The following is a 27,319-nucleotide window of genomic DNA, read 5'->3' as shown; positions in this document are numbered from 1 at the left end:
GGACGTTCTGATATCACATGACAAAGCTCAAGCTTTGAAGATTAAGCTCTTTTATATTTCATTGATATAAAACTTCCTAAAACTAATACAGCTACAATACTATTTACAATATTAAAACCCAGGGTTGGTTAATGTTACAATACAATTCCAACATGAAAACTAAAGCAAAGTTGGTGCAAACAACGTTTGAGGGCCTAGTCAGAATTGTCATGTTCTCCATTAAATGGGGGAAAGTTGACTAAAGAAGCCAAAAGTTATTTTTCTATCCTTTTAGGTACGTATTAATATATTATAATTTATAATGTTATAACTGAAATCAAGTTTCTAATCATCGCTAAACTATTCTCAAAACTACAAGAAAATTTTGAATTTGAATGGTACCTTTTATGCTGCATCAGTAAACAAACTTTACAAGATGACAAAACATTAGCTAAATGCTTTATTAACAGTTATTCCACTTGTATCAGGAAGCAACTTCTTCATATAATACTTAGATTTACGGGATAGATTGATCTTATTCCTCCTCTTCTCAGGTATCATTTCAATTGAACATTCTGAGAAGCCTCGCCTCTTGAACCTGTAAAACAAATGGATAATATTAATCCTCACAAATATTGACCCCAAATCATATTGCAGGTAGAATAAGAGTAAAATGATTTCAATGTTGGAAGTTCTAATATGCACAGTAATACGATCAGAAACCAATAATTACAATCAGCCATGAAATAGTTGACTGATTGCATTACAGATAACCACAATATTTAAAAACCAATTGTAGTTCAGAAGTGACAATCCAACAGCTACAGAGAAAATAACAGTGGTACTTAGCTTTCATAAGTTAAACAAGATCTAACTATGCATGTAAACGATTCAATCTTATAACCAAAAATCAGAATTGAACTACTATGTAAAAAAAAAAAAAAATTCCTTTACGTTAGGTCATTGTTAGTCTTAAAGACAAACCTCGTCATGTTGAAAACAATCCTATCGTTGAAGGCTAAAAGGGGAGAAAGTAAAACTAATACACAAACAAAGAAATGGTTCATAGTGACAAATTTGCCAACAGATAGACATAAGGCCTTCCCAGCTTTATGCCATTGAGTTACTGATATATCTTAGTCATGAAATTTAACAAATTATAATAATGCATATGGCATCAAAGGAAAGTGAAAATCCAGAATATAATAATCCTAAAGCAGAATAACCACTAGTCATCTCAAATATTTATTCAATATGCTTTTCTAAGATTTCAAGGGATGTAATATAGAAAACAAACCAGTCTGCAGTCCGGGTTGTAAGCAGAAAGAGCATTTCCAAGTTGAGGGAAGAGGCCTTTTTCTCGATAAAATCTAAGAATGTATCACCATAAATTCATCATTAATAATATGTTTTCAGAGTCTACATGCTAAAAATTGAATAAATATAAACAGAAAAACAATGGAATATAAAAGTGTCTGTTGTCTAATGGATATGATGGAGGTCTTCTACATATACAATTTTATACCTTGGACGAACCTAAATTCATTAAAAATATTTCTAGATCCCAATAAGCCCAGTGCCATATAGCTGTCCTATTTGTGAATCATGAGTATGTAAACCATTAACATTGCTAAAACTAAGCTGTTTGAGGTCTAGATGCCGCAAGGTACTCACTGTACTATTATGTTAATAACAAATGGGCTCAAATAGAATGGTTTGGAACTTTTACAGCATAAAACACCCATGTCAAAAAAGTTACTTGCATCTGCAAAAAACTACGAAAAGTGTCCCACATTATCATCAACCTTCTGTCCACAAAAGTGCTTTTTACTTATCTTTTGGATTATATTTAAGAACGTGTGTGCTGAATTCAGCAAGCTAAAGCTGATAAAATAACATGAGTCCAAACTATATCCCTTGCACAAGACTTTTATTAACTTTGGTATGTGAAAAAGGACATATAGTACTGCGTTCGGATTCAAATCTAAAATATTTGAAATCCTATCAGCAAAAACAATAAACATACACAAACATGACAAATCATGCCACAAAGAAACATCAGAAAACATACCAAGCAATTTGTCTCCTTGTCCTTGTCCACGGCATTCAGGAGACACTGCAATAGCAGCAACCTCTCCGCACTTCTCCTCAAAGAAAGGAAAAAGAGCAGCACAAGCAATGATTTGACCTTCTCTTTCCACAACAATGAATGCGTCCAATGTTTTAAGAAGCTATAAACACCGAAAAGAGAAAAAATTAAATCCAGTTCAAACAAAAAATAATGCCCAGCAGACCTTAGCCCTCTTTTCCTCTCTCCCATTGCACAATTGATTTTTGCAGTTGATCAAATTGAGAATTCAAACCTCTTCATCTGACCGTGGGACCAATACACCAGATTCTTCTAAAGGTTGTATGATTTGTCTTATTCCAGGAAGATCCGTCACCCTAGCCATCCGGGTACCTTCATAAACATCACTGAGCAAAAAAAAAAAAAAAAAAAAAAAGATATATATAAGTCAATGATGGAATGAACAGGATCTGAATTATTAGACAACATATTGTACCACAATATCACCGTTTGAACCAGCTATATAAAATTCAAATTATGGTTTCCTGATATCGGCAATAAGTCACTAATCTTCAAATTTATATAGTAGTTGCAAAAGATCTAATTCATGTCTAAATTCAAGATTGGACCTTAACACTAGCTAGTAGGTGACAACTGCATAAATCTAACTTCACAAGATAAACAGCTAGTACAATTTTGCAACATAATTCATCACTTCCCAGTTTTCTTATAACTTGTTTCACATGATAACCTGAAATACCAACAATCTGGTTGATCACATAATCAGACTACAGAATTATTAGATAATTGAAGATTTCATCAATACACATAGCATCTTTTGGATTAATAATAATATGTTAAAGAATAACCAAACAGTTCATGCTAATAGGTATAATGAATACAAAAATTTCAACTTCATCAATTATTCATAAATTGTCATTGGTAATAATTCAAACAATTTAGCGAAAGAGTGTCGAAATGTACATGTGAAATTATGTTTTCCTATTTTTCTCTATGCTAAAAAAAATAAAAAATAAAACTGAATTTTTTTATTTATTTTTCCATCCGAAAAAATTATAAATATTATTTTTCTGCAATGGTTGACAAATAATATTTTGTACTGCTCTTACTGCGTGGTTTTCGTGTGTACAATACTGCAGTCTCTGACTAAATTGATCATAATTGATAAGTGAGAGGATTGTACAAAATTTAAAGGCACACAAAGGTTAAGATTTTTTTTTTTTTTTTTATCAATTGCCCTACTTTAAAAGTGATTCTTTATTTGACATGTACAGAAAAGAATAAACTTCACCATTCAACTTTTGCTTCAGGAATAATATATGTGATGTCCCAGAAAAGGAGAAAGAAAAAACTTACAAAACAGAAGCAGAGGACTGGACTAAACAGGACAGGGGAAAGAAAATAAACCAATTTCTCATAATAGATTAACAAACGTTTCAAAGGAGAAATTCAATCAATCTATTATTCGCAGTATTTTAATGAAAACGCCATCTTTGCAGAATATAAGCAAACAAATTATGTGGGCTAACCCAACACTGATGACGAAAACCAAAAGGATTCAGGCCCAAATGAAGGATATGAATCTGTAAATCACTCAACTATATAGGCTACAGAATCAATTCATCTATAAAGAGGCATTACTCTTAAAGAGCTATAAAAAGTATGGTTTCAACTTTCAACATGTAGTTAGAAGATACCACATCGAAAACAGTAGATATTCAAATAAAATATCGAAAAAGGTTCCCAAAAAAGAACACAAAACATGGAAATCTAATAATTTAAACACTATGTGCATCAAAGACAGGAATATCTCAATATGGAGTAAAATGATGTTCAAATTATTGTCATCAAATAGTTAAATGAGCAATGGTCATCAAAAATCAATTGAAATGAAAATGGTCATATACCTAGCAACCATTGTCCCCATTCCATCTCTTTTAAACAGTTCCAATAATAGAACTCCACTAATTGTGCCATCTAAAAGATGTACTCTTTGTACACCTCCCTGAAAAAAAAAATATTGAAGTTAAAAGAAACCAGAATACTATCATCTAAAAAGAACTAGAGACTAGAAAATCTGAAAAAGCCATTTCTTAGAAAAAGTCAATAGTTAATACCACGCTGAGACACTCATTGCAAATTCACAATGCATGGATTGACAAAACCATAATGGCACAAAACTAAACCAAATTTCAAACCCAAAAAAAAAAAGTAATAAAAATACAGTAAGAAAAAAATATGGCACTCGCTCTACCTAAGGTGGACAATTTTTGGCAACTTGCTGAACCTTATCTAAACTATTTACAAGAACAGTCAAAATACCAAGGGAAGAAAAAGTTCACACTTCAAACAAATGTCTCTATGTAACTTATTTTCATCTCAACCCAAACTATATTTTGATATTAACCGACAACCAATAACCATAACCACATAATATGGCTAAATAAACTTTCAGATCCCCATTAAGAACAAGGACTATAGGAAGAAAAGTAAAGATTACTAAAACAGGATTTTCCAAGTTAAATGTCAAGACATCTAAAATTCTTATCACAAATTTAGATTCAAGACATAAAACACAATATCTAAGACATCAGTCTTCACTCAATACCAACCTTGGGCATTTTATAGCTAATTGAAGTTTAACAATGACATGATAAATAAAATTGAAGGCTGAACAGGATAGTTGATTTCAGGAAAGACAAAGGTATCTCACAGATTTTTGTATCAGATAATATAATTGAAACCGCTGTGCATTCCTTTCTTTCTTTCTTCTTTTTTTTTTTTTTCCACCTTTTCTGTTAGCTATTCTTTCTTCATTTTTTTTAATATTCAAGTGGAATTTTTTTTATAGCAAATTAATTACAAATGTTAATTTTTGCAAAACCCAAAAAGGGACTACTCAAGACCCATTTATGCCTAATACAACAGAGTGTCCAAGTTCTTCACTTTACAAAAGTTGCATAACATACAAGAGGAAAAGGGAGCATGAAGGGGGAGAAGATTATGCTATGAGATCACATTGTAATTGCATGAATTTCATATTCTCATTAATTCAAAAATGTCTTAATATGTCAAAAAGGCAGGAACAAGAATAATTCATTAACACATTGTCATGAACTTACCTTACAAACAAAAGCGGCAGCAGCTAATTCTGACAGGTAACCATTTAGTCGACTTTGCCGTTCATGACCTCCAATAGCAAATCCTTGTTCTCCAGAAAATAACCCATTCCCATTGTCAAAACCAACACCATTTTGGAAGGCTGCACTATGCCTTCCATTAAGAGGCTTCCCATTCTGTGATGGAGTGAGTCTAACAGAATCATCGTGTTCCAAAGAAGTGAAATCTTCTTTGCCAACAGCTTTCACATAGTTAGCAGCAATCTCACTTTGTTTAGCGCGCTTACGAATCAACATGTCTGCTTCTTCAATAGCCAAGTAACGAATAAGATGCCCACTCTCGTCCAGAATTGGACCATCTATGATACATATAAGCTTATCTGCCCCAATAGCCAGGGCACATGCTGTAGCAACTTCGTATGTACTGAAAATATGAAACCATAAAACATTGTGCAAAAAGACTTCAGGCACAGACAAATTTTGTTGCCAAAAGAAAGAATAAATAGTGATTATCCACTGCAAATTTAAGTCAACTTATTGAAGAATTAGGTTCGATCAACTTTAAGATTCAAAATCACATATGAGACAGTTTGTGGGGTTCACTCAAATTACAAATCCATTAAAATGGTGATGGAGAGAGAGTACCATACTTGCAATTTAAAACTTCTCCAGAGCTGGAGTAGCCAAGGTTGCTCAATAAAACTATACAACCACCATCAAGCCTTTCACGCATGCGAGTAACATCTACTTTCTTTACTTCACCAGTTGCTCCAAAGTCAACACCTTTGACGACTCCTCTCCTCTGCAAGGGACAAACAGACCGGTAAATAAATGTTGAGTATGTGAACTATGTGAAAGACACTAAACATCTTACTGAAATACTCGCATAAAGTAAGGAAAACGAAAGCTTTCTATTAGACTCTGAATGAAAATAAACAATAATACCTTGGCTGCAAGAAAGTTACCACTGGCAACACTGACACCAACATCATGCAAACGACTATTGTCACCATGTCGACGGATATTACATATGGAAGGCCCAGGTGAGAGTTTTGCTTCTAACAACATTCGAATCTTCCCTGCTGCTTCCATTGATGCAGCTAGAGCTTCAGGGTCAGTAATTCTGTACGGACCAACATACTTAGGCTCATGTCCTGCAATAAAATAACTGCCACTCACTAGGTGCTACCTAAGCAATTCATATGCAGATAAATACATCCATCATCAACAGCCAGTTCAAAAGAAGGATCAAACCAAATAATTCAATTGAGTAAATCAATAATCACTAACCATATAGGGGGCTAAGAAAAAATTAAAAATCCAGAATTTCCAACGATAAAGCAAAAATGAAAACTTTCAGTTACCTCTCTCGGCCAAAAGGTTATCGATTTGAACATGGGTACCTGGGACGAGCACAAACCGGATTCCCAGGTGATGAAGGAATGCTATATCCTGCAGAAACAAAAAAAAATTAAAAAAATTATATGCATATCTTATTCAGTTTATATTTCAATGCCAAAATTTGACTACACCCAAGAAAATTTTTTACTACAGGTCAATTCTACCACTAGTTCAAGCACATAACAAATAAATGAATAAATACTTGCCTTCAGAATAGGATCCAAGGACGGACTATCGACAATCTCACCAGAAATAATAACTACAAAAGTGCTACCTCTATGAGCCCACAGATATGGCCAGGCCTCGCGAAACCACCGGACGAATAGCTTGTCTTCGACGGAATTATAAGTCTCTTCTTCGAATTCAGAGCCACTTTCTGCGTCATTAAACACATTGCGCTTAACTGAATTTCCCTTCCTTCCCACGTTATAAACCAAAGTTGAGGGGTTTGGAGGCGGCGATTGACGGCGGAATTGAAATTTTCCTTTACTTCCTTCGATTTTAAAGGCGTGGCAAGGTGGGAAGAGAGTAAGAGATAATTCTTGGTGGTTTTGTAGAGAAATGCAGTGACTTGAAAAAGGAACGGCCATAAAACGACCAGAAAAAGGACTCTAAACAGAGGCGAGTTTGATATCAGGATATGGAAGCAGATTCAAAGACAGAAGCAAATGACAAGAGTTTGTATATTCTATAAACTAAAGAGGCAGAAAAATACAAATGGGAAGCGGCGAGAGAGACTGATACAGAGGTGGGGCTGAAAACTAATGAGAGCCTGCCATGGCTGACGGTGAGAAGAGTGTGGGACCGCTAAGGGAAATTACAAATGGGATAATCACTCTTTAGTGCTATTGTTGTACTGTTTGACTTGAATTCATACAAAAATTTTATCATTTGAATTGATATGTAAAAACTGTTCATACCATAAACATCCAAACAATCCCATTCAAAAAAGCTGTCCTGCCTCCTTTAGCACGAAAATCTCAAACTCCGGCAAGCAACCAGAACTTAGCGGTCTATATCACAACATGAATCATAACTGTAGAAGAAGCAAATGCCTGCCATATGGCTATCATTGATGGTGAACGGCGCAGAAGAAAGGGGAAGGTGCGAGTGAAAGAGATTGGGAGTTGGTGAGGCAGTAAAATAAAAATTGAGCTAGGTCCAACTACGTCAAAAAAATAGGTCTTTTAGATATTTTTGTCTTTTTATTAATACTTAATAACTAAAATAAAATTATTTAATTTAATAAAATAATAATAAAATATTATTATCAATCAATTATAGTCTAATTAGTCTACTCAAATCCCCTTCAAAAAAAATCAAATAGTGTAAAGCAAGTGAATATCAAGAGAAACGCTTGAAAGATTTCACTACATTCAGTGCACGAGCTCACCTATGCACTAAATATAATACAAAAACGAAAGTAAATTTTAACCATAAATAAAAGTTCATAAAAAAAAAACCATACATAAAAGATTTCACCGTGTTATTCCAAAATAGAGCGTAGACTTAGCTCACTACTAATAATAAATTTGTCTAAACTAAATTCATCGACGGTTTATAGATCAAATAAATAAAATTAAGATTTTTTTTTAAAATGTTTCTATTTTCATTTTCTTAAGATTTTTTTAAAAAAATGTTTCTATTTTCATTTTTTTAATATATAATTATAAATATTATCGTTTCAATAAAAATAATAAATTTTGTTAGTTGTAATTGGAAAAAGTTAAGCAGAATTGGATGTGCAAGTGCAGTCAGAATTGAAACCTCTTCGAGGGAGGCATACCTTAAGCAAGTCTTCAAAGCAGCGGCTATCAATGAGTTCACCAGACAACACTAGAACAAATGTAGAACCTCTATACAAGAAAATATGAGGTTGAACTTCCCTCAACACCTTCAAAAATATCTTACCATCCTCTGGAATTTCATAAGAATGACAGTAATTCTTTTCACCATTAACACATGATTTGCAGCTTTTCACCACTAACAACTCTTTCTTTCCCAAATTTCTCTGCTTTCTCAGCCGGGTGTAAGCGAGGAGATTTGATTGAGGGTGAAAGGAAGAGCTGCTGTTATTTTCTAGTGGAGGAACGCATGAATATGAACTGAAGGTGGTGGCCATTGACAATATCAGAGACAGCCATGTGGAGGAGTATTATAGATGAACAAACGCCGCTCAAAGGAAGAGCTAAGAAAATCAGATGAATAAAGCTATCTGCAGAAAAAGGACAAAGTGAAAATAAGTCAGTTCGGGAATCTGAGCACACTTGTTCTTTCAATAATGCTACCTGTCCCTACTCCGAGTCAGGACTTTTCATAATTCTACAGTTTCTCATCTTTTTATTTCCTATTTTCTTATATTTTTATCCTGAGACGACAGTGTTGTCTCTTTTTTTAGATCTTCAATATATCGGGGAGTCGAGTCCCATAGACGGAAACAAGGGTGAAAATATGTCACACGAGCAAGAGCATATGCAGGCATGTTGACTTGCCTCCTAACCCAAATCAATTCACAAGATGGTATTTGAGAAAGCAGTTGTTTAATCTCTTCTAGCACTGGTGCCCAATCTGAATAAGATTCAAAACCAGCTGTTACAGCTTGAACCAGTCGCAAGCAATCGGTTTCCACTAGAACCCTACCATGAGATCTCGTGAGCAACCAAGACAATACTTCCCTAAGACCGATGGCCTCTGCGATGTGAGGTTTCAACACCCCTGCAAATGACCCGTGCAAGCTGCTACGAATTGCCTAGCTTCATTTCGGATTAGGCCAGCATACGATGAACGAATCTCAGCCGTATGGACAGCAGCATCAATATTACACTTTATGACATATCCATTCGGAACCTAAATATGAAAATTTTTAAATACGGAGAAGAAAGCACTTTGCTATATTTTAATATTATCTATTACTTCATATACATCTGTACATCAGACTAGTAGGCTTCGATATAATTCTAAAGAAAAAACTCATCTAAGTAAATTTAGAATTTTCATACAAATTTATAAAAGTGTCTAATGCAATAGCGAGCAATTTTTGTTTTTTTTTTTTTTTCCTATATTTAAAAAATTTATTGGACTCTTACAACATCGGGTTCGAATACCGTAAGATCTATACGGTACCTCATTGTCAGCGTACAAAGGATGGCGTTTCTCTCCAACCAAACACCCCCCACAAAGATGGTACAATAATAATTTGCAAGTGGAATTATGCTATACTATATATGAAAATATTCCTTAGCATATAAGTATGTGCTTCTTAATCAATTGGAATCTATACTAAATATTTCATTGGACTACATTAACTCTTCCATTGTTTTTAATGTCAAAAAAAAAAAAACTCTTCCATTGTTTTTCTCGATTGTTTGTCCTCTCCTATTTTCTTGATTCTTCCAGGAAAATATTAAGCTGTATAAATCTTTGTGTTCAATGCAATTATTTTGAATGGTATAGATTTCATCTCCAACATTGTGATGTGCTCATATTTTTTGGGTACGAGATTATTCTTGCCTCTGGATGCGGGTCTACTAAAGGTAGTTTGCTTGCAGGGCTATGAATCTATAATAAATAGACAGGGAAAAGGAAATGAAAAGTGCAAACAAACAAACTCTTTTTATTTTTTGGCAAGTTGAATAAACTCAGTGTAATGACTCGGTAGGTATTACTGAGTCTGAGCTAGCTACCGAGTCTGAGCGCATGGTTGGTTGACGCTTGGCCTCTGCCAAGAGTCATCGCATCGCTAATTATTTTACAGTAACTAAACCAACATATAATTACAAAGTTTATTCAGTAATGATGAATTTATTTTTCTTAATCAAATTTTGAGTAAGCTTAAGATTGCAGTTGGCAATCTCATAATCCTGAATGTATTTCTGATACTATCTGTAAAAAGCTTTTTCTTTTTTTCTTTTTCCTCGAAAAGAATCTGTAGAGAACTTATTAAAACATGTAAATATGCTCATGAGGCTTATACAGTTTTTTGGACTGAAGAATTGAAGTTCTGGATTACTTGGCGTCTTGGCCCATAATATAAAGACAGACTATTCTGGAGTAGAGGAAGATTAAACAACTTTTTAGGTATCGGAGATCCGAAAAGTCCAACTAGAAATCGAATAGACAAACGAGGCCCAAGAAAATGCTTTTTCTTAACCTAAATTGGGACTCATTATTCAGGGCATGATAGGATTATAGAGTAAGTTGCTCGATTTGGAAAGTTCACCAACTCAAGATGGCATCCACCACGGCAGCCTAATTGCCTGTTGTCTTGCCACTAGTCGTTTACTCCTGTTATTCATTCAATGCTTTTAGTTCTCGACAGGCGTGCGTAAATAATAAAAAAGAGGCTCCAATGTCATTTATAGAATATAAGGGCCATAGGACTTTTATGCGTAACTTCACGTAATTAATGTATTCAGCCATTAAAAACAAGTAGAGGGGAAAAAACATATACCAAAAACTGATGAGTTTTACATTAACAGGAAATTGGAAAATAATACAAATGATTTTACATTAACAGGAAATTGGAAAATAATACAATTCTTCAACAAAATAAATGGCATCCATCCAAATACATGTCATTTCTAACTGAATTACAAAGTATCAATCTCATGGCCTGATTAGAAGAAGAGAAGAATTATGAAGCCTCAGAATCAGAAGCAAGCATCCAAAAGGCAACAACAGCAGAGTGCCGCTAAGCTGCAAAAATCAACCACAACAACGAGAACAAGTTAAGCACCCAAAACTTTTCCTTCTTTTAATATATCTCAAGAGCTACTTTAAAACTTAGATCTAACTTCACACAACTTGAGATGAGAAGATGAACTCCGAATCTAATCCAGGGAAACAAACATAGCCATCCCTCTAAGGTATAAGATATCATTTACTAAATGATAATTAATTTCATATGAATTTTGATTTCTTGCCTCTAATCTAATGTATTAGAAAGAGAGAGTAGAACACATACCATCCTTCAAGAAAACCAGACTCTTGTTGTCTAGGAGGAGGCTGTGCATACCCTTGCGGAGGGTACCCCTGAGGATAACCTTGAACAGGGTAGCCAGGCGGTGGATATGCATCTTTGGTTGGATATCCTAAAAAATCAACAAATTTTCAAATTAAAAGAAAGAAAAGAAGTAAAGAACTCGTAACCAAGAAAAGATCATCATTAACATAATATACCTTGTGGCGGAGGAACACCAATCGGTGGCTGCTGCTGGTTGTAATAACTCATGTTTATCTCCTTGTGGAAACCGGAATGAAAGAAAAGAGAATTAACCAGGGTGTTTTTATAGAGGAAGAGAGAGTGAGGAGAGGAAGAGTTCTTTCCTTCGGAGAGAAGAAATGAATACCGACGTGTATAAGTAAAAACGACCAAACGCGGTGTATATAAAGCGTTTATGGAAAGAAGAGAAGATAATTAGATAAAGTCGTCATCCACTCAAGGAATGGAATTCAATACAAAAGAATATTGGGTTGGCACTGTGAATCTTAGTGGAAGTCTAGAGAAGCTTTTGGCAGCCGCAATTATTCGCTGCCCCGGTGTGCTTTTGCGTTCCGCGTTTTACTTATGTCGTTCCAACTCTAGAAGCTTACACAGGAAACAAGTCATCGAATCGGATCCATTGTTATTTATTTATTTATTCTAATTTTAGTTTAAGAGAGTGTTTGGTTTGCATAAATTACATATATAGTAATTTAGAGAGCGGAGCATTCCTGAAAATTGACCTGCATGGCAGAAAACAAAAATTAAACCAAAAGTCTTTAAAGAAATTAAGAAAATGATAGAAAAAGGGAAAAAGTGAAGATGCCATATCTTAAAGGCTCTCCAAAAAGTCAAAAGTAATCAATTTGTTTCCAACAAAATTTATGGCATTATTTGACAAAATTTTAAAACTTAGGATAAATTATTGAAATGTTGCACAACAACATGCTCACCCTTCTTTTGTCAGATTTTGTTGACAAGGTTGAACATTTTTCTAATAATGAAGTATAATGATTTTTTTTTTAAAAAGTCATATAAGATTCATGATTGACTACGTTGAAATTTTTTTAAAAAAGAAAAAAGTTCTAATTGATAAACAAGAAATTAATCCTATGATACTGTTATTTTACACTCGTTTAATATTCTTTCCTGTCCATTAAAAAAATAATTAATTTTTTTAAATTATAATAAAATATTATTCATTTAAATAAATTATTTTCTCTATTTCACTTTAATAGCAACATTTGTTCTTTTTATAAAAATTAAGAAAATAATTAAAATTTATTAATTTTCTAAAAATACATAATAAAATGTCTAAATTGCTCTTCTTAAAAGTAAGTACGAAAATAAATGATATCTAATAAATAATGATAAATTAATATAATCTCAAAATTCTAAATGAGTATAATAAAATAAAATGTCTTTTTATTGTTATTAAAGTGGGATGAAGGGAACGCTGTTTATCTCACATCATTAACTATTAATATTTTAATATATATGAAAGTAAATTTTTTAAAAAATTATTAATCACTCTATAATATTTTTAAAATGATTTATATTTATAAACAATAGAAGTATTTTATAAGTCCCGTGTGTAACGGTGAAGGTAAAGGGTTGCTCAACTCATCTCAAATTATTAAGCCCAATAAAAAACCCGTACGAATGCATATAAATATAAGTATTTTATAAGTCACGTATGGAACGGTCAAAGTAAAAATTTGCTCAACTCATCTCAAATCATTAAGCCCAATAAATTACCCGTACGAATGCATTATTGTCAGTCAATTTCTTGTTGCAAAACCAAGGTCCGAGGACAGTTTAGTTTCAACAAGATTGAAAATGGGGCAGCTCGGGTATTCACATTTCTTGCCTAATGTGTAGGGAGATGCATTCAGCATGTCAAAAAAGACAAAAACCAGAAAGACAATCTTCAATTGCTTTCAATTAGAATTTGGCCTTGAAGGCTGAAACATACACCAACATTCAATGAAAAATAAGGCAACAATAGCTCACACTTGCAAAATCCACTTTAGCATGTTTCTATTTTCTTTGAAATTTCTTAAAGAAAAGCAGATGGATGTTATGATCTAAAAACATTTCCATTGCCAGATCTAACAAAACCGATGATACAAATTCAATGTATTTACTTACAATCAGCTCAGTGTTAGTAGATTTACAATATGATCTTGCACAAAAAAAAAAAAAAAATGGCACAATTGCCAAATGTTGAGTTAGTAGGAAAAAAAAAAAAAAAAAACCATGATGACTTGGAGTTAGTAAATCCTACTCAGGTGTTTTTGAGTTAGTAAACCCTCGCGACTCCTTAGAACCAAAGGAACCACTTCCGTCGTGACTTGCTAGAACTACAAGTACTAGTCGATTTGGGTGATACAGTGATTCTTTCAGCATTTGCAGCAACCCATTTACTGAAATCAGGAGAGGAAACGAGTTCTCTAACAGCTTTTTGTGTTGTGTCTCTGGTGAACTTATCCCAGGCATCTTTTGAGAATTTTCTCCTTTCTGGGGTGGAATGGAAGCTTGAAGGGTACCTGTCTGAATCTGACAGCTGATGACTTGGAGTCCTACTACAACCTGAAGAAGTGGCCGATAGCATATTTAAAAGCTCATATCTAGTACAACAAATGCCACTCCTAATTTTTCCTACATTAAATAAGAAGGTGAGGCCATCAGACAAACCTTGTATTGGTGAAATGGTGAACCGTTTGGGCCGACGCCATTCCTGAGGAGACTTCAACGTATATTCATCATGAGAATTTCCAAATGGTGATAAATCAGGAACTTCAGATTGGATCTGGATGTTTCTGATGAATTTAAGAAACTTCCTGCAAAGTTGATTCCAGAAATGTAATGGAACTTGAAATCTAAAGGAAATGAATTCAGATTGAAAAAATTGGAAATTGAAAATAAGAGAGTTGGAGACACAAACAAAGATCCTGCAGAAAATAGGAACTTATACTGAAAAACTTCATGGGCTCAAGAACTGGAAGAACGAATGTGTTTTAGCCAGATCAAAGTTAGGTTTGTGATTGCTGGAATACACAGATAGAATCCCTTCATAATAGGGGAGGAACAGACACTAAAAATTATAAATTATTGCACAGGGTTTTTCGATTCATGTACACATACAAAGGCCATATACTAAAAAATTCGCTTGTTTGTTCTCCAATAAAATTGAAGATTTCTCTCGTTGCCAGTAAAAGATGAAGAAGCTTAGGAATGAGAAATGCAGACTTACTTATAGACTCGAAGCAAAAATCTCAATCTAAAAACTTTCTGCAATACTGATGAGAGCACTACTCCAGACATTAATGCTTCAATTGCCAGCAGGGGATCCAAAGAACTCTGGAAACATTGTATCCATCATCAAATTTGTAATACAACAGGAAACTAGATCTTAAAAAAAGTGATTATAAACAGCAGAACAATCTTTATTACACATCAAAGAATGTGAAAAGTTCTATGATTTAAGGAGAAAGTATAACTACCTGAAGAATCATAATGATAGCCAAAATCCGGATGGACCAGGCAACAAAATGAGCTGTGCTTATATCAACTGATCCATCTTCTGTCAAAACAAGTTTGCGGACAGCCCAGAAACCCATCCATGCTCCAGCCAAAACCACAAAAGCCAACATAAAAATGGCCAACTGCAGTTTACACAATGGGGACTTTGTGAGCATATTGTTGAAATTTAGAAGCAGATATTAATTGCAAATCTACAAAAGCATTATAGTAACATTTGGATGGCTATTGTAATATTAACCCCTATAGCTGAACAAATATTTTGAGAACATCAAAGGTAACAGGGATATTTGTAGTGATGATTGTTCATGAGACTTTCAATTATATAAATAAATGATATAGGCAATGCATCTGAAGCTGGCATAAGAAGCATGTTTCAGACGATTGAGCTGTCAACAGACCAAACCATCAACCAACAAGCTCACTTGTCCGTTTAATGATACGTAAAGAAAAAATGACAACCAACAAGCTCACAACTGCAGCTTTTGATGATACAAAATGCCTTACCAATTCATGGTTGATTAATTACCATAAAACTAAATAGTTTTCCATCTAGCGTGACTAGCACTCAATGAGAAAATTCTAGATTCAGAAATACAAAGCTATATTTATTTTCAGAACAGAGTCACAAGCATAAATACATAACATCAATAACTTACATACAGGATAATACATGTCTTCACTGATGCCTATCTCCATAAGTAATAAACGCAATAGTCCTGGCAAGTAGCGAAGAAGAAAGGATCCTAAGCCAACCTGAACAAAATGATGAAAAGACGAGCATAAATTATATCATGATGTCAACAAAAACCATATTATTAGAAGTGAGATGAAAAGATTGACACTCACTAGAGATGAGTATATAAAGATTGCAAGCGAGTTCTTTCGACCAGTAGGCAGAAGCTTCATACCCTGTCAATAACCCACAATCTTTTTCAATTGCATATGTCATTGATGATAAGCATAATATAAAAGAAATTATAACTCGTGCAAAATAGTCAAGAAATCCAAGCGCAGTCAAGTATCTACTGAAATTATTGAAACAAATATAACAACAATTGAATATCAGAGAAGAAAAAAAAAAGCTCATACAAAGAACCAATTATGAGCATTAAGCATTGGATGAAACGTAACTTCAACTACCAGTAGTCAATGGTGCTCAACATTCAAAAGTGAAAACAGTAAACAAATAGGATCCAAGTCATTCTGTTAGGTTTAATGAAATGTTGACACTTGACAGCAATTATTAGCAAATAATTACAAACACACTTCACGTTTCTAAAAAATAAAGGATGAGAAAACTGCACCTGAAAAAGGACCACCAATATTACAAGGAGTATTCCAATCGCCATGGAGCTACTGTAATAAAAAGCTAATGACTTGCTCAAAGAGGATGCCACACTCAACATGAAAATGCCCAAGAATAAGAAAACCACACGATATAAGAAGAATTCTGCAAAACAATGGAACGGATTGAGGGAACAAGTTGCTAATATTAAATTTAATCAAAAGAAAATTTGAGTTCATACAATATTATCACAAACAAAAGCAAAGAAAAATTACCTTCTTCAATGGACAATTCAAGGGTTTCCAAGGATGAACCAGCCATCCTTATATCTAATATCTTGTGGTCAAAAGGTGACATGGCTCGAGCCCATGAACCCTTATCAACCTTCTCCCACTTGCCTTGTGGGCACATCCCAATCCCAAGGGAAGCATTCCTGCAAAGGAAACATAACACTCTGAGTGAACAAGGAGAAGCTTTAAAACCAGAAAAAGTATCCATCAGTTGCCACCATTTGTTCAACCAATTGTTGCAGTAACAAACGATGTACTAAATTCTGAAACAGAAAGACACTCGAAATGAGCAACTACTGCGGAAACTTTGGCTGAAATAACTGCAGAAAAACCCACCTGTGGAAACAAACCTCAACATTTGGCCACCGAAAGCTTGAACTTGAATGTGAAACATTCACTTTTAATGAATGGGAAAACTTTTTCAAGTTTTTGAGCCTGGACAATCCATGGATATGAACCCTTTCACAAAGCACAGAAGTGCCAAGCTTAGTACCTGGTGACTTAACCACCTGCAAACTTGGTGATAGCTGCAATTTACTGGACTCACCAACCACTACAAAACCAAGAACATAAATCTATATCACCAATCAGTAAGCAAAACCGTTTAATGCTTCCAAAGATAAGTTATTCCACATTTAGATATAAACATATCATTACTAAGGCATTGAAAAGAAAAATCAAAGCAATATTGAAAAAATAACGATACTTAAAACAATTCGTGTTATATAATTAATACAGAACAGCTTTTTCCCTCTCTTTTTATGGGTTTTCTAGGGAACCAAACAGAAAACTCATATGCTAATTTCAACCAAAAAAAAAAAGTTATAATTAGCTAAATGGTAAGGGAAAAAAAACCCTAAATGCAAGCATTCATGGCCAATTTAAAAACATGGAAAAAAAAAGTAAAGAAAAAAGAAAATAGCGAGAAAGACAGAGTACCTAACGAGCGTTCATGTGCAGAGACAACAGAGCAAAAAATTGAAAACGTGAGTAACAGAATCCGACGAATGTTGATGGATCTCCGACAAGTTTTCACAGTACCCATTGGTGTCCGGATTTGGTGATTGACAGAAAAGGCGCGAGTTTAAAACAGAGAATATTTCCGAGGCTCAATGGGCCAAACCCTTGTTTGGGCTCACCTCTGGACTTCAAGTGATACCTGTTATCATTTCTAAGCCCAAATACTCCATAAATTAGAATTAATAATTGTCCTTGCAGGGTTGGGGTTGAGCGCTAATTCTCTTTAGGTTAGTATTTTCATTTTCCTTTGATTAATTAAGCGTCATTAAACGCGGATTCCTTAAACGCAAGTATTTTCCTTAATCGCGTTAACTGTGAACTGTATATTCAAGTGGAGCAAGAAAGATATCTATTAGTTTCTAAATTCTTATCAATATATGATTCCTTTTGCGTTTGGATTAGTAGTGGCGGTAACATATAAATTGCCATCTTCAACTCAGATTACTCACTTCAAAAAGAAACGCACAGATCACCCGAGGATCCCCGCTAAGCATCCATGGCTGAGCGGGAGTAGGGGTTCACACTTTTAGTCTTTTATTTCCAAGCTAAGCCTCTGGAGTGGCATTTCCAGTTGCTTTTCTCTTTCCTGGGGAAAAAGTTACAGTTGGTGGGCTAAATTACCATCAAGCATCAACCATAATGCAACTTCGTCTCTTCAAGCTTCTCAGCAGACAAAACAGTCAATTAGCTGTTAATCATATCGCTTCATCGTCTTCAAGCAATCCCAATACTAATACGATCATTCTTGAAGTCAATCTGATATCAGCTCAGAACCTGCCTCAAACCAAATGCTCCAAGATCGAAACCTTCGTTGTTGCATATATAAACCCTAAGCAGAAGCTTATATCGAGGGTTGATACAACTGGTAACTTCAACCCAACGTGGAATGATAAATTGATGTTTAAAATTGATTCTTCTTTGATTTCGAAGAGACCAAATGCATGCATGGTTTTTGAAATCTATCGAGCAAGATCATCTTCTGGTCATCTATTATCCAAGAAAAAAGAAGAAAAGATTGGGGTTGCTAATGTGTTATTGCAAAACCTGATATGTGAGGATAAATTTACTGATTTGAAGGCCATTAATGTTCATACTGCTTCTGATCAGGCAAAGTGCTTTGCTTTTAAAGTTGATGATGATTCTGCATACAGCGATGAGCCTCAAGCAATCTTGAATATCGGAGTGGTTAGATTGGATGGTAAATTTTTGAATATTATTAGTGGTTTGGATTATAGAAAATTAATGGGTAGTAATGAAAAGTGAATTGTTTTTCTTTTTTTTTTTTTTTTTCCCATTATTGTTAATCAGAACTGTTACTTCTTCATTAATCAATTTTTTACTGCTTGATTTCTTGAATTGATATCATGTATTGACAGAATCAACAAAATACAAAGAAATGCCTTGTTAAAGTATATGTGTTTTCAGGACGAAGAATTAATTAATCAATTTCAAAACAAATTACAACATTAAACTAAGGTTATTGCTAATCTTTGATATAAGCTCTCTTAATTAATCAGTGTTGGATGATTGCTTAATTAGACCATTCTCAACCATAGTTAATTAATGAACCATATCAAATATCAATATGTCATTTCTTCCACCTGAAGACATCATAATCAAATCCTTAATGCTCTCACTGTGTATGGATGCTATTGTTTTCACTCTTAGGTTAGATGTGGTGTTTTACCAAACTATTTTCATTTTTCAGGTCAAATTAACATTATTGTTTTGTTAATAAATGGATAGGAATTTTTTTGACTATAAATTTCATACGTAAAGATTAAACTCATTTTCGAGTGATTGTAAAATTGCATTTTTCTAAATTGACCTAATTATTCGAGTGATTTCGAATTTAGATTTATTAATTGAAAGTTATTTTATGAAAAAATTGCACCAAAGTTTTTTTACGTGAACCGTACGGACGCGGCTATACACACTTGTGGATAGATAATAAAAGAAGACGAAATCTCTCTTGGGCCCACGGTCTCGCTCATAATTTGGTCAATATTACAATATCTGTGGATTATGGACCTTCAATTAAAAGTCCAGAGGCTCCATCCTAGCACTTCTGTTGTTATTTTCCTTTACTAAAGCCCATGCGTGAATTGTCATTCTGCATATAATCATTGATCAACAAGCAATGGTGGATTTATCATTTAGGGTCAGCATTCAGTTTGACCGAGCCGGTTCTGTCATTTCGATTTCCAATTAATCATTTTGGATGTAAAATGAAGCCTATTAGACACTATATAAAACCGAAACTAAATAAAAAATACGATCAATTTTCTCTATTAAAACTTGAATTGAGACCTACTCATTAAGATACTTAATTTTCTAGATTGGTTCGATCCAGCTTTTGGTTACTTAAATTAATGCCCATCTTTAATTTCATTTGAAAAATTGAGCAAGACTAAAATAATGAGAAACAGTCAATCAGGTGGTGGTCTGGTTGGTTTTCTCACTTATACGAGAAGTTCGCTTTTGGTTACTTAAATTAATGCCCATCTTTAATTTCATTTGAAAAATTGAGCAAGACTAAAATAATGAGAAACAGTCAATCAGGTGGTGGTCTGGTTGGTTTTCTCACTTATACGAGAAGTTCGTTGTCACTAATTTGGTGAGCCAAAAGAAGAGATGATGGACTACTCCTGAATCAAGACAAAATGAAGAATTATTTCATTTTGTCTTGATTAAAATTAATTGATTTACAAATTAATGAACTCTACTTCCATTTAATCCAAACATCGTATTTCAGTTATGTTCTTTTGTTAGTAATTGGCGTTTGTCCATTACCATTCATATGAATTCAGTACATTTTGTTTTTACAAGTTGTTCTTGTCTTTTTTGCCCTATCATTATCCATAAAGAAAACATCCATTCACACTCTAACGCTAAGACACTGCTTTGAGTTAAGGGGACAAATATTATATGTTATACATATATTCAGTTGATGCTAAACTACTTGATCTCCTAAATCAAATATGTTTAAGGAAAATAAATAAGTTCTCACATTGATTTTATCTCAAGTACAATAATTGATCTGAACAAACTCTGATAAAAAAAAAAACCCACCTTTAACTTATGAAATCTACAACTCTTAAACTGGCCCTACACTAATTTTGGCCTTGTCCAGAGGAAACTTCATGTAATTTCAGCTAAAGCACGCAAAACAGTAACCTGATGTCAGTATCAAAAATAATAATAATATTAATATCAAAAATGCTAAAACTAAATAAATGCTGAACCTTAATGCTTTAATTTTTAGTTTCCATTAGAGATACTGTCATCTACAACATGTCTGTGTCTCCTGTTAACTTGTACTGCAATGAAGCAGTGAATGAAGTTGCTTCCTTACAAGTTGACAGTAACCAAGTTCAAACTCTTTCTTCAAATTTATCAGTTGATGACGAGAGTTACATTGATAGTATTTTTCTTTCTGAAGTTCATCAAATGCCTCAAACCCACTTAGTTACTCGATTAATTGAGCTTCCAGATATTATTTCTGCTCGTAGAGATGTAGTGAATTGGATGTTAAAGGTGAGGCTATCAGTCTTTTTTTATGTCTATCTTTGCTTGTTATTCTTTTAGTTAGTTAATAATGCTAGCATCCATTTTGCAGATACAAGCTCACTACCAGTTTAGACCTGAAACTGCAAATCTCTCTGTTAATTATTTGGATCGATTCCTCTTGTTTCACACTCTGCCGGTAATTTAATGTTTATTTTCTCTTTGTAGTCTTATTTTGTCATTTCATAGTTGCTGTCATTTGAAAGAAAATGTCAAATTCTGGTGCTGTTGTTATATACAGGAAGGGAAAGGATGGCCTCTGCAGCTATTAGCAGTAGCATGTCTATCAATAGCAGCAAAAATGGAAGAAACAAGTGTCCCTCTTCTCTTAGACTTGCAAATATTAGAACCCAGATTTTTGTTTAAGTCAAGAACAGTTCAAAGAATGGAACTTTTGGTTATGGCCAGACTCAAGTGGAGATTACACCTCATAACACCTTTCCATTTCTTGAATTATTTCATTGCAAAGCTTTCAACTTTTAGTTGTAATAATAATAATAATCTCAGCTCTGTTTTTTCGCGGTCGTCTGATATTATTATCAACTTACTTAGAGGTAATGTCATTAATTCAAATAGTGTTCCTTATTTTCTTTAATCTTTCTTTACAAAAGAAAATACTTACAGCTTTTGTTTCTTCAACAGTGGTCAATTTCTTGGATTTTAACCCATCTGCAATAGCAGCAGCTTCAGTGTTATGGGTGACAAATCAAACTATTGAGGACTCAAAATTGGAGTGCTTTCACGAAAGGTTGAACAGAGTAAGTCCAAATTATATATTTTTATTTGAAGTGAGAGACTAAGGAAAATGAAAAATGAATTCTTTTTTATATGAAGCAACCAACCTCATTACAAGAATTGGGTGCAGGATATGGTGAAAAGATGCTATGACCTTATCAAGAAGAATATATCTAAACTGTCACATAATAAAGCGCTTAATTTTAAAGGCACTATCCCTGCAAGATGCAAAGCAAAAAAGTTTTGTTATAAGGAGTTCAAGTCGAGCCATAGTTCACCTACAAATAAGTGCTAAATAAACTTTTGTAAGTTGAAAGTTTTATCATAAGGTTGAGAGTGCATTTTTTTTTTTTTTTTTTTTTTTGCCAATTCTTTCTTTGTAGTATAGGCCTTTTTTTTTTTTTTTTTCCTTTGGTGTGTGGAGTGTGGAGTGTATGTGTGGCCATTATCAAGGCAATTGTGAGGATGTTTTTGTTCATGAACAAGAAATAATCCTTTTTTTTTGTTCGTATTTCAAATAATATTATATTAATTTTGATTAATATTTTTTTTTTTTTTTTTTTTGGTTTTCTCCCCTTTCGCCTTGGCAAATGACCAATGAATGCCATCCATTGAACGGTCAAAGAATTGTTTTTATGTAGATGATTGCAAAAAATATTAAAGCATATATTGCAATAAAAGACAGAAATAGGAAGAAGCATAGGTGCTTGCAAGGGGGGCCATCAATCTCACTGAAATACTGAACAAAGAGACCAAAAAGGCCCTTTTAGTTGTTCTTGGTTCAACTTCTCTGGTTTAAAAATCAGTAGGACCCTGCAGGCATATATAAGATCACAAGCAATGATGTGAAAAACGAAGTTTCTCTTATTATTATTGATCGAGAAATTATTAAGAATTAATTGAGGGTTAGGTTACTCAATTATTTTAAAATATATAACGCTCAGTTAAAAATTTGCATTTATTATACATTTAAGGTCCCAGATTCTTGCTTGATATTAAGGTTCGAGATTTTCACTCGATAGTTTTTTTTTTTTTTTTTGTCTCTTGTTTAGACAAGAACAATGGTAAAGAGTAAAATCTATGAACGCTTATACCCAAAACTTATATGACACATTACAATCTCTCACATTTTCTGATTCAAGTACAATTCTTATATTCCATTTTCATTACTATGAATTATGATTATTATTATTATTATATAAAAATACTTCTTTGGCATCCTAGGTCGCTTGTGGAGAGCGTATATAAAGAATATATAGCTTAGTATATCTTGACAAAATTGAAATGACTTTATTAAGAGTTGTCAGTTGTCGCCTATGTGTATATTCTCGTGATGTTACATGCTATTTTATAAATATAACAATGCACGAAAATGATTTTATTAAGAGGTATGAATTGTCATTATATATACGTTCTCTCGTGATGGATGTATTCTATTTTATAAATGTAACGGTGGACTGTGAGAGCTTGTGGCTTTCCTATATGATATGTCTGTTACACAATTAAAATGCTCCAACCTTTTTCTTATTGTTGATCCCTTAGTAATCATCAATATTTGGCAACTAGAATGTGATGAAATGTTCATAAAACTAAAAATGTTGACTATTTGAGTTATTTTAAGTTTACAATAATAAGAAACAAACGGTATATCCATTCAAACCTTAAAAAATAATTGATAAATGATTTTTGTTTTTCTTTGTAATATTGTTTTTGTTTTTTATTCAAAATGATTTTCTAGGCAAGACAAGCACAAGGATTCTTTTTATGGTTGACACAGTGAAATTCAACTTCCAGAAAATACGTTTATCTCCAATTGGTAAACCAAGGCCTCTTTCAAATAAAAAGATTCGAAATGCTCAGATAAATCCACAGGACCAAGTCAAGACAATTTGCATATCGGAGTTTGAGATAACCATTTTGGTTTAGATGGTAAGCAACAGAGAACTAACTTTCTTTGAAGCATAACTACAAACACTTAGGTGGCGAAACCAGAGATAAGGACACTCTAACGAGCTGCAATTACAGTGTTACCAGAATATGGAAGCTCCGTTCAATTTCAATTTGAAATGGGAATTATGGACCCATACACATACCCATTGCCCTCTACCCGATTGACCAAAGTGGCAATATTAGGGTTGAATGGATCTCGGTGGCCGCAACTTTGTATCGGGGAATGGGGATTGAAGTGTCCACTTTTTGCTAATTGCTAGTTCATCATTTGGGCTTGTGATTGAATTCAAATTTTTAGCCTTATAAATGAGAAGGAATAAGGAAAACAGAATTATTTAGTATACAAATGTAAAAAATGTATTTAATTTTTACCATCAAATAAGTTTTACATTGTGATAATAATATTATTGTTTTAATTACTACATAATGATTTTTTTTTCTTATGTGAACTCAGTATAGTGAAGATGATTAATATTTGTTTCCTTTTCATACTTTTTTTTCTATTAATCAAACTGCATGCAATAGTAATTTTACCAAAATTCCTCTTTTTGGATGTTTTTATGATTATTATTATAAATAATCAATAGTAAAAATTCAAAAATTTTTACATAAAAAATTTCTAAATTTATTTTATGTTATGAAAGTTATGTATAATTTTTGTGAAATTAAATTAAAATATGATTTTTTATTGTTATCAAGTGAATCTATTTCCTATATTGTGTTTTCTAGCTTTCATTTTCTAAGACAATTGTTTTGTGTAAGTAATCGCATCCTTAGATCTTCTTCTTCTTTGTAATTTATGTCATAACTTCCTATTTAAGGGAGACACTTCTTTCCTATTAAATATGATATATCTATCACAATTCAATTTATAGTAATTTTAAAAAAATATTAAATATTTTCTTATATGTTGTTGGTGTCCAAATGTCACGACCCGTTTCCGTGGGCCGGACCGGCACTAGGACCCAGGTAAGCTTAAGGCTCCCGAGACCCGTAGTAAGCCTAAATCTCAATTAACACATAATATACATAACATTTAATTTATAGTGTAGTGCTAACAATAAGTCCAATAGTAATACACAACCCTATAACTGCGGAGTTCAATAATAATTTGATAATAGAGTAACTTATACATCCAAAATTAAATAACAGAAATATAAAGTTTACATTTATAACTCTACGGAGAAGATTGTAGAGCTTCAGTCGAATCAGCTGCTTCCTAGTACCTGGGAGGTTTGGAGAGAAGGGGGTGAGTTTTGCAACTCAGTGAATAATAATAAATAATACACACCACATACAGTCAAGCAAAATGCATCCTAGTATACTGAATGAACACACAACAGTCAATCATATGACATTACATCAGCACCCACAAACAATATCACTTTCAAATAATCACATCACGTGGAAATTAGTCAGTGGAGTCACCGAACCCCCGATGAGCCTTCCTCCCACATGGCTCATCCTCTCACGTGTGCACCAGGGAGCCGATCCCCCATACTGGCCGACCGGTCTAATCCTCACTTGACCAGCCCTCTCATTGTTTTTCCATTCTCTCTTTTCTTTTCCATACCAACAGGAGGCAACCCGGTGGTCTCCATCCAATCTAGATCATCAGGCACTCACAACAGGAGGCCACCCTGCGGGCTGCGATCAGATCTAGACTATCAGGTGCGCAACGACGAGAGGCCATCCTGTGGTTAACGGTAACGGTAACGGTAGGTGCACACGGGGGCGTCGATCTCCCATTTACCCGGCTAACGGTAATCATAATTTGGATCCATATAACGGTAACGGTCTCACAAACCCATAGTGACCCACTTCTTCCCAATTCCACAGAAACAAAACACAGTATAGTCACAGCACAAATAATCAGACAATTCATTCATCAAGATACACCAATTTCATCCAAATGCACAATTATATATAAGTATAATTATAGTGATCATAACATAATAGATATGATAAAATACTTATAATATATCGTAAATATGTAAATAAAAATATAATGTTTATAAATAAATGTTATGCAAATGCAGTGTTGATATGCATTATTTATTATTACTCACAGTGATGGAGAGCGAAGTTCTAGCTTTGATTCTGTCCTGGAGGAGTACTAGATGGACCCAGGCGATCTAAGAAATTTAAGAATGACACAAAACAAAAGTAACTATATCAGATAAAGTATTTCTTTACCACTCTTAGAATTTTATTTTATACTCTTAATTTTTCTACGTAATCTAATCTCGATATTAATTTCTTTTCTATAATAAATTTTATTTCTCTATCGAACTCTATTTTATTTATTTTCTTCCGAAATTTATTTTATTTTCTATTATTTTCTACTCTCTATAAATAATTAAATTTCTATAATGAATTTTATTTGCTACCGAAATTCATTTTATTTTCTACCGAAATTTCAGCAACATCTCCTCTAAAAATTGGATTATCCACCTGTTAAAATATCAATAATTTATCTAATAACTCCAAACCACACAGCCCATCCATCGGACAATCAATCAATTCAATTTTCTCATCCTCCATCCGAATATCAATATCAACATTACCTTTAATTCTCAATTCTTCATTTCATTCCATTCATGATATTATCATCAAAATTCCTCAATAATTTAATCAAAGGATTTTAAGTGAATCAACATTTATATTATAAATCAATACTGAAAATTAAATTAACTTAATTTAACTACTCACAATTACTAAATTAAATTAACTAAATTAATTAACTACAATAATAAAATTAATTTAAGTAACTAAAATTATTAACATTAATTTCGTTACCCCAAAATATAAATTTTGTCGAAATTGCGCTAGATCAAGGATTCTTACGCGTGTCGGATCGAAGTACGCACGCTGCGACTGTCAAGCGGTGGCCGGAGATGCGCTGGAGCAGCGGCAGAGATGCTGTGACGTGGAGTGGTGGCGATCGGCGACGGTGGCGCGCGGTGGTGGTCTGTGGAGGATCGCGCCTGCTGGTGTTGGCTGGACCCAACGCAGACGCAGTCACAGCAAGAAAGAAAGAAGAGAGGAAGAAGAAAAGGGAAAGAAAGAAAGAAAGAAAGAAGAAAAGAGGAAGAAGAGAGGAGAAGGAGGAGGCGGTGGCAGTGTCGGTGGACTGACTGGAGGCGCAGAGAATGGATGATGGGTGAGGTGAGTGAGCGTGGAGATAAAAGAAAGAAGAGGTTTCTAGATGGTTTGGGCTGATTAGTTTCAATTCCGGTTCGATTCAGCCCAAATCTTGGTTTTTGTTTGATTTTTCAATTTTTCATTGGTTTTTGATTCGGTTTATCACTGTACAAATTACTAATTTGCATTTAAATATTTAGATACATTTTCCAC

General features: G+C 33.6%; 5 protein-coding genes and 1 long non-coding RNA gene across 7 annotated transcripts; 2 read left to right on the top strand and 4 right to left on the bottom strand.

The window, feature by feature from the left end:
• Positions 1 to 362: 362 nt before the first annotated feature.
• On the bottom strand, positions 363 to 8,820 carry LOC105639860 (putative amino-acid acetyltransferase NAGS1, chloroplastic). 2 transcript variants are annotated; one of them, XM_012224036.4, is made up of 10 exons: positions 8,375 to 8,820; positions 6,552 to 6,639; positions 6,133 to 6,341; positions 5,838 to 5,989; positions 5,191 to 5,611; positions 3,976 to 4,073; positions 2,343 to 2,454; positions 2,051 to 2,210; positions 1,277 to 1,349; positions 363 to 577 (listed from the first exon to the last, which is right to left on the bottom strand). In XM_012224036.4, exons 1-10 carry the CDS (start codon positions 8,708 to 8,710, stop codon positions 427 to 429), a joined length of 1,800 nt encoding a protein of 599 aa, XP_012079426.1. In that variant the 5' UTR covers positions 8,711 to 8,820; the 3' UTR covers positions 363 to 426. The 2 variants fall into 2 exon arrangements, with proteins under 2 accessions (XP_012079426.1, XP_037497942.1); XM_037642014.2 differs by lacking the exon at positions 8,375 to 8,820 and adding an exon at positions 6,795 to 7,656.
• Positions 8,821 to 11,035: 2,215 nt separating this feature from the next.
• Positions 11,036 to 12,016, bottom strand: WIH1 (cysteine-rich TM module stress tolerance protein). Its single transcript, XM_012224037.4, has 3 exons — positions 11,767 to 12,016; positions 11,552 to 11,678; positions 11,036 to 11,283 (listed from the first exon to the last, which is right to left on the bottom strand). Exons 1-3 carry the CDS (start codon positions 11,816 to 11,818, stop codon positions 11,238 to 11,240), a joined length of 225 nt encoding a protein of 74 aa, XP_012079427.1. The 5' UTR covers positions 11,819 to 12,016; the 3' UTR covers positions 11,036 to 11,237.
• Positions 12,017 to 13,693: 1,677 nt separating this feature from the next.
• LOC105639993 (transmembrane protein (DUF2215)) lies at positions 13,694 to 17,775 on the bottom strand. The gene is made up of 10 exons (XM_012224198.4): positions 17,630 to 17,775; positions 17,027 to 17,243; positions 16,676 to 16,833; positions 16,420 to 16,565; positions 15,962 to 16,024; positions 15,776 to 15,868; positions 15,076 to 15,237; positions 14,826 to 14,932; positions 14,267 to 14,412; positions 13,694 to 14,161 (listed from the first exon to the last, which is right to left on the bottom strand). Exons 1-10 carry the CDS (start codon positions 17,733 to 17,735, stop codon positions 13,893 to 13,895), a joined length of 1,467 nt encoding a protein of 488 aa, XP_012079588.1. The 5' UTR covers positions 17,736 to 17,775; the 3' UTR covers positions 13,694 to 13,892.
• A 574-nt stretch (positions 17,776 to 18,349) lies between these two features.
• Positions 18,350 to 18,973, top strand: LOC110010119 (uncharacterized). Its single transcript, XM_020681609.1, has one exon. It carries the CDS (start codon positions 18,350 to 18,352, stop codon positions 18,971 to 18,973), a length of 624 nt encoding a protein of 207 aa, XP_020537268.1.
• Positions 18,974 to 20,966: 1,993 nt separating this feature from the next.
• On the top strand, positions 20,967 to 22,554 carry LOC105639994 (cyclin-D2-1). The gene is made up of 5 exons (XM_020681617.3): positions 20,967 to 21,247; positions 21,330 to 21,416; positions 21,519 to 21,831; positions 21,920 to 22,035; positions 22,143 to 22,554. Exons 1-5 carry the CDS (start codon positions 21,005 to 21,007, stop codon positions 22,305 to 22,307), a joined length of 924 nt encoding a protein of 307 aa, XP_020537276.1. The 5' UTR covers positions 20,967 to 21,004; the 3' UTR covers positions 22,308 to 22,554.
• Positions 22,555 to 24,975: 2,421 nt separating this feature from the next.
• Positions 24,976 to 27,139, bottom strand: LOC149497885 (uncharacterized). Its single transcript, XR_016319907.1, has 3 exons — positions 26,810 to 27,139; positions 26,032 to 26,097; positions 24,976 to 25,188 (listed from the first exon to the last, which is right to left on the bottom strand). It is a non-coding gene; the product is annotated as an uncharacterized LOC149497885 (long non-coding RNA).
• Between the last annotated feature and the right edge of the window lie 180 nt (positions 27,140 to 27,319).

This window comes from Jatropha curcas, chromosome 3 (assembly GCF_041381405.1).
Source record: "Jatropha curcas cultivar XTBG-Jc1 chromosome 3, XTBG_Jcur_1.0, whole genome shotgun sequence".
In the NCBI taxonomy this organism is placed as follows: domain Eukaryota; kingdom Viridiplantae; phylum Streptophyta; class Magnoliopsida; order Malpighiales; family Euphorbiaceae; genus Jatropha; species Jatropha curcas.
The sequence above is the reverse complement of the archived record's forward strand: the minus strand, read 5'-3'. Positions and strand labels throughout refer to the sequence as shown.

What these genes read in the sequence shown, in the direction of transcription:
- LOC105639860 (XM_037642014.2), bottom strand. Translation starts at nt 7,178, where the DNA reads ATGGCCGTTCCTTTTTCAAGTCACTGCATTTCTCTACAAAACCACCAA. An exon ending in ACAAGGAGACAAATTGCTTG is followed by an intron (nt 1,350 to 2,050) that starts GTATGTTTTCTG and finishes ATACATTCTTAG; the next exon opens with ATTTTATCGAGAAAAAGGCC. An exon ending in ACAACCCGGACTGCAGACTG is followed by an intron (nt 578 to 1,276) that starts GTTTGTTTTCTA and finishes TTTGTTTTACAG; the next exon opens with GTTCAAGAGGCGAGGCTTCT.
- WIH1 (XM_012224037.4), bottom strand. Translation starts at nt 11,818, where the DNA reads ATGAGTTATTACAACCAGCAGCAGCCACCGATTGGTGTTCCTCCGCCA. An exon ending in TGGTGTTCCTCCGCCACAAG is followed by an intron (nt 11,679 to 11,766) that starts GTATATTATGTT and finishes TTGATTTTTTAG; the next exon opens with GATATCCAACCAAAGATGCA. An exon ending in TCTGGTTTTCTTGAAGGATG is followed by an intron (nt 11,284 to 11,551) that starts GTATGTGTTCTA and finishes TGATTTTTGCAG; the next exon opens with CTTAGCGGCACTCTGCTGTT.
- LOC105639993 (XM_012224198.4), bottom strand. Translation starts at nt 17,735, where the DNA reads ATGGGTACTGTGAAAACTTGTCGGAGATCCATCAACATTCGTCGGATT. An exon ending in TCTTTATATACTCATCTCTA is followed by an intron (nt 15,869 to 15,961) that starts GTGAGTGTCAAT and finishes CATTTTGTTCAG; the next exon opens with GTTGGCTTAGGATCCTTTCT. An exon ending in TTTTTGCTTCGAGTCTATAA is followed by an intron (nt 14,413 to 14,825) that starts GTAAGTCTGCAT and finishes TCAACTTTGCAG; the next exon opens with GAAGTTTCTTAAATTCATCA.
- LOC110010119 (XM_020681609.1), top strand. Translation starts at nt 18,350, where the DNA reads ATGCAACTTCGTCTCTTCAAGCTTCTCAGCAGACAAAACAGTCAATTA.
- LOC105639994 (XM_020681617.3), top strand. Translation starts at nt 21,005, where the DNA reads ATGTCTGTGTCTCCTGTTAACTTGTACTGCAATGAAGCAGTGAATGAA. An exon ending in TAGTGAATTGGATGTTAAAG is followed by an intron (nt 21,248 to 21,329) that starts GTGAGGCTATCA and finishes TCCATTTTGCAG; the next exon opens with ATACAAGCTCACTACCAGTT. An exon ending in TCTTGTTTCACACTCTGCCG is followed by an intron (nt 21,417 to 21,518) that starts GTAATTTAATGT and finishes TGTTATATACAG; the next exon opens with GAAGGGAAAGGATGGCCTCT.